We start from the raw sequence: 12,969 nt of genomic DNA, 5'->3' as shown, positions 1-12,969 counted from the left end.
GCTGTCAAACATAAACCTCTAACTTGGGAAACCGCTCGCTGTTTTCACAGTAAAATGATCTCCTAACATATCCCACAATTCCTCAGAGGTCCCTTTTTTTATTGGACATCAATACGCTGTGCTGCGTTAAAGGTCGTCCTCTGCCTGAGGAGTGTGGGGGGGGAACCTGCCGTACCACAGCCAATCCCCAGCTTTTAGTTTGTCATGCTGCCAGATGAAGAAAGATTTTTAGGTCTTTTACTGGTTTGTCAAGAGGAATTATCTCCAGTTGTCTTTTAACACCATGCAGCAGAGTCCTAAGCCTTCTCTGTCTTCACGTTTATAGCTGACACATCACACAGAAAGCTAAATTTAGGATATCTTTGAGTTGTGAACAAAATTGTGTCAAAGCTTTCAAAGTCTTCTAGTGTGTGTGGTAGGCATTTATAATTTCTTTCGACTAACTCGCGATGTGTCAGTCTTTTGCGATGTGTTTACTGTGCAAATTTATATCGCTATGACCAGAAATAAAACCTACATACAAAAAATCATCCATGGGAAAGAGACCGTCTTTCTTGTCTCAGCTTCACAGATTTTTGTTTCTCAGTTCAGTTCAAGTTCAATACCTTCTTGCCATGTCATCATAGTTGATTTTAATTTGTCTTGGTGCCAATCAGGTTAAAAAAAGGCAATACATACGCAGGAACATACAGTATATAAAAGACAATCACAGACCATCATTCAGACAAGTAAAAAGCTGTAAAGACTTGTGCTATTGCAACTTCCCATAAAGTGTCTTGTGCAGTCTATAAAGTGAATTTGAATAAGGTGCATTTAGTCCAGGTTTACTCTGCAAGGTGCCTGAGCATTAAGAAGCCTAACAGTGGCAGGGGGTAAGTACTGTTACTGAGCATTAAAGGTCCCATGACATGGTGCTCTTTGGATGCTTTTATATAGGCCTTAGTTGTCCCCTAATACTGTATCTGGAGTCTTTTATATAGACCTTAGTGGTCCCCTAATACTGTATCTGGAGTCTTTTATATAGACCTTAGTGGTCCCCTAATACTGTATCTGATGTCTCTTTTATATAGACCTTAGTGGTCCCCTAATACTGTATCTGAAGTCTCTTTTATATAGACCTTAGTGGTCCCCTAATACTGTATCTGATGTCTCTTTTATATAGACCTTAGTGGTCCCCTAATACTGTATCTGAAGTCTCTTTTATATAGACCTTAGTGGTCCCCTAATACTGTATCTGAAGTCTCTTTTATATAGACCTTAGTGGTCCCCTAATACTGTATCTGAAGTCTCTTTTATATAGACCTTAGTGGTCCCCTAATACTGTATCTGAAGTCTCTTTTATATAGACCTTAGTGGTCCCCTAATACTGTATCTGATGTCTCTTTTATATAGACCTTAGTGGTGGTCCCTAATACTGTATCTGGAGTCTTTTATATAGACCTTAGTGGTCCCCTAATACTGTATCTGATGTCTCTTTTATATAGACCTTAGTGGTCCCCTAATACTGTATCTGAAGTCTCTTTTATATAGACCTTAGTGGTCCCCTAATACTGTATCTGAAGTCTCTTTTATATAGACCTTAGTGGTCCCCTATCTGTCTGTGTATAGTCGACTAATCTAACGACTAATTGGACGATTAATCTAACGATTATTTTTCTGTTGTTCGATTAATAAAAGCCATAATGTATCTCAAATACCAAAAAAATCTTAATAATATACTTCATTAAACAGTTTTGCAAGCAAAAAATCTTCTGCTTTACACAAAATGAAATAATACAATTATTTTACGGTTATACAAAATGAAAGCCCAGCCTGTTTACTCTTTTACAGTAAAAACATAACTCTCTCATAACTCTAAAAAATTAAGTTGTAGTGCAAAAGAAAAACACCGTGCAGTGCACAGTATAGACATTCCTGAGAGTGTTTAAAACAATATAAAATTCCTGTTTTCAGTTTTACAGTCCCAACATAAATCTCTCCTGTACAAAGCTACTGCAATCTGCTTGCTACCGTTGGCTAGATCTACCAGCTGTACTCTTTGGTGGTGCTAGGCTAACAAACGCATCCTAGCTCTGTGTGTTCGTGCTAGGTTAGTAGCTAACGTTCACGTTAGCTAACGTTAGCTACTATAGATAGTTGCGTTCTGCAGCCGTAAGCTAGCTACCATTCAAGCCAACATTAGATGATAACTAACGTTAGCTAAACACAGCTGTCTAGGCGCCAGTAGCTAGCTAACGTTAGCTACTAACCTAGCACGAACAAACTGCACGGAGAGCTAAGATAGTTAGCTAGCACCACCGAAGTGCGCAGAGCTCAAGCTACACAACACACTACGCAAACATGAAATTAATTTAGCCAACGTTAGTACTACTTGTTATTGTCTCCTTCACGAGTGACAATGGGGTGCCTCTGTTTCAGACGCTCCTACATCGCTGTTGTGCTGGTGTGGTACGCCAACTCCATTTGGCAAAGAGCGCAAATAACAACACCTTTTACGTTTGGGACTAAATTTGAAGTATTCCCATACCTTCGATGATTTAGGGCGAGCTGTTTTTTACGACTTTTTCTTTTATTGGGGCTTTTTCCAGGGCTTTGTTGGGAATTATGTGAGGAGGTTGCTGTTTCGTTCTCCATTCTGCAATGTTTTGGTCTCCCACGTGTGTGTGGCGAGCTGTTGCGAAGCGTCGACGCAAAAATTCGACGTCATCGAGGCATCGCTACTTTAGTGCCTAATCAGCACTAAAAAAAATCCATATTGGTCGATCCCTAACGCGTTCCATTGTGGCTCTGTAAAATTGGAGCATTGCATCCCTAGATACACCAAACTTTCTGAGCTCAGTCAAAGCTGTTAAAGATAATCCAGACTCAAGATGTACATTTGTCTCCTTTCATCATTAGTAAATGTAAATTTCAACTAAAGTTCCTCTTAGTTAAAGTTGTTGAATACAGTCTGGAGCGTCTTCTGTGCCGTTCAGGACCACTTCCTCCGACTCCGCCCTTTCACAGTAAAAGCCCAACATGTGTCTCAGTGCCACGTGGAGCTGCTGCAGAAACCCCACTCTGCACTCTGGTCTGTGCAGCTTCAGACCGACTCTGCCCCGACTACGACAAGATTATTAATACTTTCAGACAGCAGGCAGGTCAAACTATCATATTTATATCATGTACACTTCATGCATCAGGTTATTTTGCCCTAAATACTGTAAAAATAACAACCACTTTGCTGAGAAGTTGTCAGCCAAATCACTTCAAACTAAATGCTCCAACAAATGATTTTTGACTGATATCATCAAATGTTATGTAATACCCTTTGAAGACTGAAAATAGCTCCAAATAGGAGACCTAAAAATAACAATTCCCTCTACAGTCTCAGTGTTGTTTCTCTCTTTATAAGAACTGTATTTATTTTGGATTTTAGCCACAGCGATGAAGATGGGATAACTCTTTCTCGTTATGATTTGATTTCATTCATTCATTCATTCATTCAAACCTTTATTTAAACAGGAAAAAACTCCTTGAGATTACAAATCTCTTTTACAAGAGGGTCCTGGCAAGTGTCAGCAGCTAGGTTTCAATAAATACAAAGACAATAACGAACTAAAAACATAGACACACTTTCACTCATCATATTAAAACACCAATGTCATCATAAAGAAAATCTGGGTCCTAAATCAATTTAAAAACAATGACAGACAGACTGCCTTTCTGCAAGGTCTTTTAGAAAGCCTTTAAAAGAATAAAGTGAGACCAACTCCTTCAACTGTAGCTCATTCTGAAGCCGATTCCATGCAGATGGTGCTGCAAAATTAAAAGCCTTTTTGCCAAAGTCGATAAACTAGTTTATAGTACTATAAATAACAGTACTGAAACGTTGCCTACTATTAGACTGGATACACACTGGCTGCGTGGCGTGTCCGTTTATATTTCGGCTCCTATCTTAACAGGTTAGAGCTTACACATGTCTCAGGCGAGGCTCGAGCCGCGCCAAAAACGCGTGCATGCTAGAAACGGAACAAACGCCTATTTTTCACGCGACACGCAAGCGTGCTGGAAGCGTTTCCAAGCAAAATAGAATAGGAAAAGATGTTTATATGTCATTTAGACACAAATGCATATTAATAAATGACATGTTGATGTTTGAAAGTCACAAGGTTTTGATATAAATGCAGATATATGAATTGAATTTTAAAAAAGATTAATAGATTTTCTAATATTGCACCTGTCAATCCAGAAGGAAATATTCTGGAGCCTATTTTGCCATCAATACTGCCGACGTTGTCCTTGCTGTAACCAGATCAGTATAGATTTATGTTTAGAAGTGTTTTGCCATTAAGAATGCTAACGGTTAGCCCCTTAGCCAGCTCGTCTCGGCTAGTGACGTAAAGGCCGTGCAGATGTTGACCAGCTCACCAGGAGACTGAAGGCAGGACACATTCAGAAACCGGATCTCACTCAGAACACCATGGATGGGTTTCCAAGTTTGTATGCATGTGGAAGCACCAGAGACACAAAATAACACCCCAAATCCCAGAAAAACTGTTTTTTTCAGAATATGGGCACTTTAAAACACTCCCGAGGAACGAACGAACGTTTTCTGGGTGAAAGTATTTAGTGTTGGCCATAAACTGAACTCCGTTCCCGTCTTGAAAGCACTGTTTTATGTTGACGCCCCCTTGTGCTCTTTCATATATGATTATTTTCCATTGAATATTGTAAGTTCATAAATCGGTGTTTTGGCACGGCTGGCCGAGCGGCTCTACATCCATGGTGGTTTAGAAAGCTGGATTTAATTCTTGCATGTTTTGTTATGCAAGATTAAAAAAACGTCCCCACCTTAGCCAAAATTTGGTCCGACCAAAGGATGTAGTCTCGGTCCGGATCACGCTGCACCATGGTCCGGTTTGTTTATTGTGTGTGTGTGTAAGAGAGAGAGAGAGAGAGAGAGAGAGAGAGAGAGAGAGAGAGAGAGAGAGAGAGAGAGAGAGAGAGAGAGAGAGAGAGAGAGAGAGAGAGAGAGAGAGAGAGAGAGAGAGAGAGAGAGAGAGAGAGAGAGAGAGAGAGAGAGAGAGAGAGAGAGAGAGAGAGAGAGAGAGAGAGAGAGAGAGAGAGAGAGAGAGAGAGAGAGAGAGAGAGAGAGAGAGAGAGAGAGAGAGAGAGAGAGAGAGAGAGAGAGAGAGAGAGAGAGAGAGAGAGAGAGAGAGTCTGACTGACTGACTGACTGACTGACTGACTGACTGACTGACTGACTGACTGACTGACTGACTGACTGACTGACTGACTGACTGACTGACTGACTGACTGACTGACTGACTGACTGACTGTTCCAGTAGAACTACATGAAGCAGGTCATTTAAAGGTGAGAAGAATCCACAGCTCCCTGTTCAGATGCACCAATCAGAGCCGATAGGGGGGGTGTGTGGGTCTAACTGCGTGCCAATCACTGCTCATGCACACGCATTCATTCTCCCTTGTGGGGGGAGGGGCTTAGGAGACCGTTTTGGGCTTTAGCAGAAAGGGGGGGAGGGACTGAGAAGTTGGCGATGTTAAAAAAAAGTTTGGCTAAGTCCTGGTTCTTCACAATCCTACCTACGGCACCTTTTATGTGGTAGTAAATGCACAGTTAGTCTCGGAGTAAATGCTGCAGCAGTGAAGTTCCCAATGGCTTATCAGTGTAAAATATAGCGGCTGTAGATGAGAAGGGGGAGTTTGGCACTTGTGACTTTTCTTTGCCGGTGGCTAAATCTCTTAAAGTCCTTTTCATCTAGTGCAGGGGTGTCAAACTCAACTTCACTAAGGGCCTCACTGGAAAAGGAGAATCGCATCAAGGGCCAGACATGTAGAGTTTATTTTCATGCTTTCATTTTGAAAAAGTCAAATATCTTTGTCTGTATTATTACCATGTCTCATATAGTCTTCTCACTCACAGTTTGGTCCACATAAAGCTCTAAAAAAGGCAACAAGTAGTTCCTTAGAAATCTTGGAATTTAGCAAATCAAGCAAAACAAAGATTACATTTTAAAAGTCGACTGGCTGCCAACCTGTTTCCCAGCTTTAATTTAGAAAACTCTTCTGCTTCTGGGGGAATTTCTGGGAGTCTGAAAGTCGGCAAATCTACCAAATTCTACTCTAAGTTCTGCTCTAAGGTTAATTTTGTTAGTTCAGTCTGGAAGACTTTTGCTTAGGCCTTCTTTATTTCTCTTCTTTCTGCATTCAATCTAGCCCCAGTCTGGGGAAGCTTCATTCACAGCCCATTTCCAAAGGGGCGCCACCAACGCACGCCGCTCAAAATGCCTCTGGGCGCAATTGGATAGTCCTTCAACCAATCAGAGCGATGAAGGGGCAAGCTGATATATCAGGCTTTTGCCGAATCCAGTCGACAAGACTGCGACAACATATTTTTTTTAAATATGAAGTCTTCGAGTGTTGTTCTTTTGCTCGGTTTTTAACAAAAAGGAAACTTTGAAATCGCTTAAATTAGACGCGATCGCTGATTCGACCAGTGATGTTCCGGATGTTTCAAGGCGGAAGCATGTACAAAATTTGCTTCAAAGTCGCTGCGCTATCGTCATCGTGTAGAGCCCTCCTCAAAGGTTGTGATTGGTGTAGAGCCCGCCTCAACGGTTGTGATTGGTGTAGAGTCCGCCTCAATGGTTGTGATTGGTGTAGAGCCCTCCTCAACGGTTGTGATTGGTTTAGAGCCCGCCTCAACTGTTGTGATTGGTGTAGAGCCCCCCTCAACTGTTGTGATTGGTGTAGAGCCCTAACGGTTGTGATTGGTGTAGAGCCCGCCTCAACTGTTGTGATTGGTGTAGAGCCCGCCTCAATGGTTGTGATTGGTGTAGAGCCCGCCTTCAAAGGTTGCGATTGGTGTAGAGCCCGTCTCAAAGGTTGCGATTGGTGTAGAGCCAGCCTCAAAGGTTGTGATTGGTGTAGAGCCAGCCTCAAAGGTTGTGATTGGTGTAGAGCCCGCCTCAACGGTTGTGATTGGTGTAAAGCCCGCCTCAACGGTTGTGATTGGTGTAAAGCCCGCCTCAATGGTTGCGATTGGTGTAGAGCCCGCCTCAATGGTTGTGATTGGTGTAGAGCCCGCCTCAACGGTTGCGATTGGTGTAGAGCCCGCCTCAACGGTTGCGATTGGTGTAGAGTCCGCCTCAAAGGTTGCGATTGGTGTAAAGCCCGCCTCAAAGGTTGTGATTGGTGTAAAGCCCGTCTCAAAGGTTGTGATTGGTGTAAAGCCCTCCTCAAAGGTTGCGATTGGTGTAAAGCCCGTCTCAAAGGTTGTGATTGGTGTAGAGCCCGTCTCAAAGGTTGCGATTGGTGTAGAGCCCTCCTCAACGGTTGTGATTGGTGCCTCGATTTGGGAAAATTGGAAATGGGCTTTAATGGGCTCTTGGCCAGACTGACTTGCAGAGCAAATCTCAAATTTTCCAGATGTTCGTCAGGGTTTTCCCCGATAAACATTCAATTCTCTCACACATGCTCATTCATTATTCCTTGCTGTCCCGTGTGGAGCCGTTATTATCTCATCAGCTGATCTCATCTGTCCAAAAGCTCAGTGACACGCCTACGTTTTTAGCCTATCATCCCGCTGCTGCCTCTGTTTTTTAAATATGATTCTCTCTCTCTAGCTGCGGAAGAGAGGAGCTGTTGAAGTGCTGATCCTGATGGTTTATGGGTAACCATCTGTGCCGGCTGGCTGGCGGTCAGCTGCCGCATGGCGAGCCAAAGAAAGCCTCGGTTATTTTAGATCTCTGCTCTCTCTGTGAGCCCTCCTCAAAACTGTGCGTCCCAAAATAAAATGGCATGTTGGTTGTGGCCGCTGGCCTGGTAGCTTTTTATAAAGTTAGCTTCACTTTGACTCACTGTAGATGGATGGGTGGGTAGGTAGGTAGGTTATTTAAAATCAGGTTTACCAGGTTTACCACGACTACTCATTGACTTTTGGAAAGATGTCGCATTTATTGAAGTTAAAAAACAGTGGAACAAGTCAACAGTGAAAACACCTTGAACTGTGAAATTTCTCTTCTTACTTATACTGTTGAAGTTTTTAAATTCCCCTTCAGAACACAATACAAAAATAAGACACACAGAAACACACACCCAGACAGACAGACAGACATATGGAGACGCACACAGAGACACACAGACAGAGACACACAGACAGAGACACACAGACAGAGACACACAGACCGAGACACACACACAGAGACACACAGACAAACACACACGTATATATATATATATATATATATATATATATATATATATATATATATATACACACATACACACACACACACACACACACACACACACACACACACGTGTGTGTGTGTATATATGTATGTGTGGAAAGAAAGAATGAATGAATGAATGAGCAGAGGACATGTACACTACCGGTCAAAAGTTTGGGGTCACTTAGAAATGACCACTACATTCTAGACAGACTAACAGCTGAGATCAGTTGCACAGTTTTTTTTAACCAGGGCAGCAGTTTTCAGATTACATTATGTGCTTACATAATTGCAAAGGGGTTCTCGACTGTTGATGGCTGATCGTTAATACAAAATCTACATTGCCCATCATCAGCAACCATTCATCCAATGGTCGCAAAGGCTATGATATCATTTTAAAAGGCTAACTGAGAAAACATTGGACAACCCTTTTGCAATTATCCAAGCCCATAATGTAATCTGAAAACTGCTGCCCTGGTATTCTGTCTATAATGGAGTGGAATGGACATTTCTAAGTGACCCCAAACTTTTGACCTGTAGTGCACATAGGTGTATGTGTACACATAATTACTCTTTCTTCTCAATGTGTGTCTCGTGAAACTGAAACTCATTTCTAGGAAATGTCTGAAACTGAGCTGCAGCGGGAAGGCCCACATGGTTTAATGTCTGTTTTATGAAGTGTAACCAGGCTCCAAAATTAACTTTTTGTCCAGTAGCCAAATGGCTAGTGAATGTTCAAATGCTACCAGCCGCTTGACGCCCTGAGTCTAACTCCACGTTTAGCTGCGAGGGTTTTTTATAAAGCTCAGGTTTCTTTTCCCATGCGTAGTTGTTCCTTGAGATGTTTGGAGTCCTGTTAGCTGCTGATGATGATGATGTTGTTGTTGTGTGTCTGCTTTCGACGCCACGCGACGACGTAACCTGATGAATGCTAGAACAGCTGAGACTGACCTTTACTGACCCCTGCTCCTTCTCCTTGCAGGACAGACTCGCTCTGTTAGATGTGGTGACTTATGGGCTGAAACAGCAACTAGCTTTTACATGCTGACTAGTGCTGCAACTACCTATTCTGTTCTGGATGAATGGATTGGTTGTCTGGTCTCTAAAAATGTGGATCATTGTTTCCCAAAAAGTCCAAGATTATGTCCTTAAATGTCCTGTTTTGTCCACAACTCAAAAGATATTCAGTTTTCATGACTTTTTGAAAGATGTTGCATTTATTGAAGTTAAAAAAAACAGTGAAAACACCTTTTTTTTTTTACTTTTTAAATTCCCCTTCAGAACACAATACAAAATAAGAGTTTTAGACAGACAGACAGACAGACAGACAGACAGACAGACACAGACACAGACAGACAGACAGACAGACAGACAGACAGACAGACAGACAGACGACAGACAGACAGACAGACAGACACAGGCACAGACAGACAGACAGACAGACACAGGCACAGACAGACACACACACAGGCACAGACAGAGACACACACACAGGCACAGGCACAGAGACACACACACAGGCACACACACACACACACACACACACACACACACACACACACACAAGCACAGAGACAGACAGACAGACAGACAGACAGACAGAGACACACACACACACACACAGAGGCACAGACAGACAGACAGAGACACACACACACACACACACACAGGCACAGACAGACAGAGACACACAGACAGACAGAGACACACACACACACACACACACACACACACACACACACACACACACACACACACACACACACAGGCACACAGGCACAGACAGACAGACAGAGACACACAGACAGAGACACACACACACACACACACACACACACAAACACACACACAGGCACAGACAGACAGAGACACACAGACAGACAGGCAGACAGACACCCACACACACAGACCGAAACACACACACACACACACACCCACAGACAGTTTACCTGTTGTTACATAAAAAATGACTCAAACTGATTAATGGATTATCTAAATAGTTGGAGATTATATTTAATAGTTGACCACTAATCCATTCATATTTGCAGCTGTAGTATTATGTAAGTTTTTAAGTAAGCATGTAAGGAGGGAAGAGGAAAGGAAGTACGGAGAGAATAAAAGGAAGGGAAAGAAGGATGAAAAGAAAAGGGAAGGAAGGGATAATGGAAAGAAAGTAAAGGAAGAATAAATAAGGAAGGAAGGAGTCAGTGTCCTGTCCCAGAGGAGAAAAGAAACTAGAAAATATTCACATTTAACGAGCTGACATCACACAAGTTTACCAGATTTTACATAAAAAGTGACTCAAACTGATTAATGGATTATCAAAATAGTTGATTAATTTGATAGTTGACAACTAATTGAGTCATCTTTGCAGCTCTATTGCACACAGCATATTCTGTTTAGATGTTTGTATTTTTAAAAAAAATTACATTTTATTGAACAAAAACAATTAGAGGTGTGAATCTTCACCGATCTCCCGATTCGATTATCAGGTCTTTGATTCGATATCTCGATGCATCACGATGCGTCAAATCCATGTTTCTATTAAAGCCATGTAGGATATTTAATTCATAGCTTTTCAAGCTTCAAAAACCAAACATTCTGCAGTGCTCTGATACTAAATAACTTGGATACATAAAACTATACAGCACTGAGCACATGGCACTTCCTGAATGTGCAAAAACATACCAGAATATGTAAACAGAAATGTTGTTAGGCCTATTTTACATTATAAACAGAAATAATCGATTATGAGCCGGCTGATTATCAATGCAGCATCGTCCACGTCCACGTTTCGATGCATTGATTTGATGAATTTCAACACCTCTAAAAACACCATCTTGAATGTCTGTCTTAGAAAATCCCTTGAATTTTCTCCCAGGGTGAGACCGCCTGTGTTTCTTTCGGTTTGATTAAAAGGTGTTTCTGTCCCCTGTGTCTTCCCAGATATCCAGGAATTTTACGAAGTGACCTTATTGGACAGTCAGAGATGGGTGGAGTCTTCCAAGGCGGCGGACCCCATGGCGCCCGTCCACCTGTGGGACTTCTCCAGCCTTCAAAGCACAACGGTGACCTCGGACACTCTGCCCAGCCTTAGCACCAGCATCGAGGTAAGTGTCCCCTAACGCACAACTCCCCTTCCTGTTCAAGGTATCCCCGAAGGGCAATGCAGTTTACAGCCAGCATTAAGCGCGTTTTTATATATATATATATATATATATATATATATATATATATATATACTTCTGCGTAAAGTGCGTTGCACTCACGACTCATTTCCTGGTTCTGCTTCTCCATAAACAACATGAAATCAAGGAAGAGGGTTAACTTCTCCTGCTCCAGATTTCCCACTAGGGCTGGGCGATATGGAGAAAATCAAATATCACGATATTTTTTTGACCAAATACCTCGATATCGATACTGCAACGATATTGTAGTGTTGACTATCGGTGTTTTCACACAATAGTTACACAATGACATTTGTGATAAATAATCATCAGTAATGTGGATATAATGACTAAGTGGGTAAAGGTGAATAATAGACCAGATACAACAGACTGGTAAGTTCAGAACATGACATCACTTTACTGTAATGCAGCATTTAAAACCAGGAAAAGACACTTAAGCAATGTTACGACATTACGATATCCAAAATCTAAGACGATATCTAGTCTCGTATCACGATATCGATATAATATCGATATATTGCCTAGCTCTATTTCTATTTCCCACCGTGGTCAGAAAGAACCACTCTTCTCTCACTATGACTCTAGAGTCACTACTCACTCTGAAGATAATCACCATCACTCTCTCACTTCTCCCTCGCTCTACCACACACACACACACACACACACTCCCCACATACACAAATACAGAAAGTGAACCAAAGGCAGAGCATTTACTAGCCTGCAGCTTCAACCTCGCACACAATTTACAGACTTCTATATGATTTAAGGGACGATAACTTTCAGATCCATAAGCACACATCGCTGGTCATCTGTGTGACATCATCAGTCTGTGTGACCTCATCGGTCTGTGTGACATCATCATCTCTCTCTCCTTCACTTGCTGTCTGTCAGCTGCTCACATTGTTCGCCTTCTAAAATATTAGCAACACTAAAGGAGAACCAGAAAACCCCAAACGTTCTAGTATTTGGTGTTGCTCTTATTATTTGTTGGGGAGTTTCAGATGTTCTGTCCAATTAACAAGCATGACGTGTTTACAGTGTTTTGTTGCGTTTGACAAAGTGCAGTGTGAACTCAAACCAAACCAAATGGAAGGTGCAACAATGCTGCAACTTCACCCCCGAATTGCACCGAGTCCACCGAACTATAGGTGTGAAAGCGCCCTATATTTACCTTTTTGAACCTATTGGAAGATTATATCTGCGCCCTGATGGTAGCGAAGTATATTTGAACCCCAGGGGATGGCACTGATCGGCCAAGATGGACGATGGACTTGGCTTCCTTTTTAAAGATCTCTCCTTTTACAGGTCATGAAGGTTGTTCATTGGTGTTCCGGCAATTTTGCTGCACACCTTGACAATGCCTTGGGCTAAGGTTAGGGGACAATGTCTTGGGCTAGGGTTAGGGGACAATGGCTTGGGTTAGAGTTAGGGAACAATGTCTTGGGTTAGAGTTAAGGGACAATGGCTTGGGTTAGAGTTAGGGGACAATGGCTTGGGTTAGAGTTAGGGGACAATGGCTTGGGTTAGGGGACAATGGCTTGGGTTAG

General features: G+C 42.1%; 1 protein-coding gene across 1 annotated transcript in view; it reads left to right on the top strand.

Moving 5' to 3' along the window:
* LOC120568519 overlaps nt 1–12,969 on the top strand; it is a 242,933-nt gene that overhangs the window by 26,980 nt on the left and 202,984 nt on the right. The window contains exon 3 of the mRNA XM_039816092.1: nt 11,181–11,344. Within this exon, the coding sequence (XP_039672026.1) occupies nt 11,181–11,344 (164 nt within the window). The remainder of the gene's footprint in view (nt 1–11,180; nt 11,345–12,969) is intronic.

The sequence above is a fragment of the Perca fluviatilis genome, chromosome 11 (assembly GCF_010015445.1).
Source record: "Perca fluviatilis chromosome 11, GENO_Pfluv_1.0, whole genome shotgun sequence".
In the NCBI taxonomy this organism is placed as follows: Eukaryota; Metazoa; Chordata; class Actinopteri; order Perciformes; family Percidae; genus Perca; species Perca fluviatilis.
This window is presented reverse-complemented; position numbering and strand designations above follow the sequence as displayed.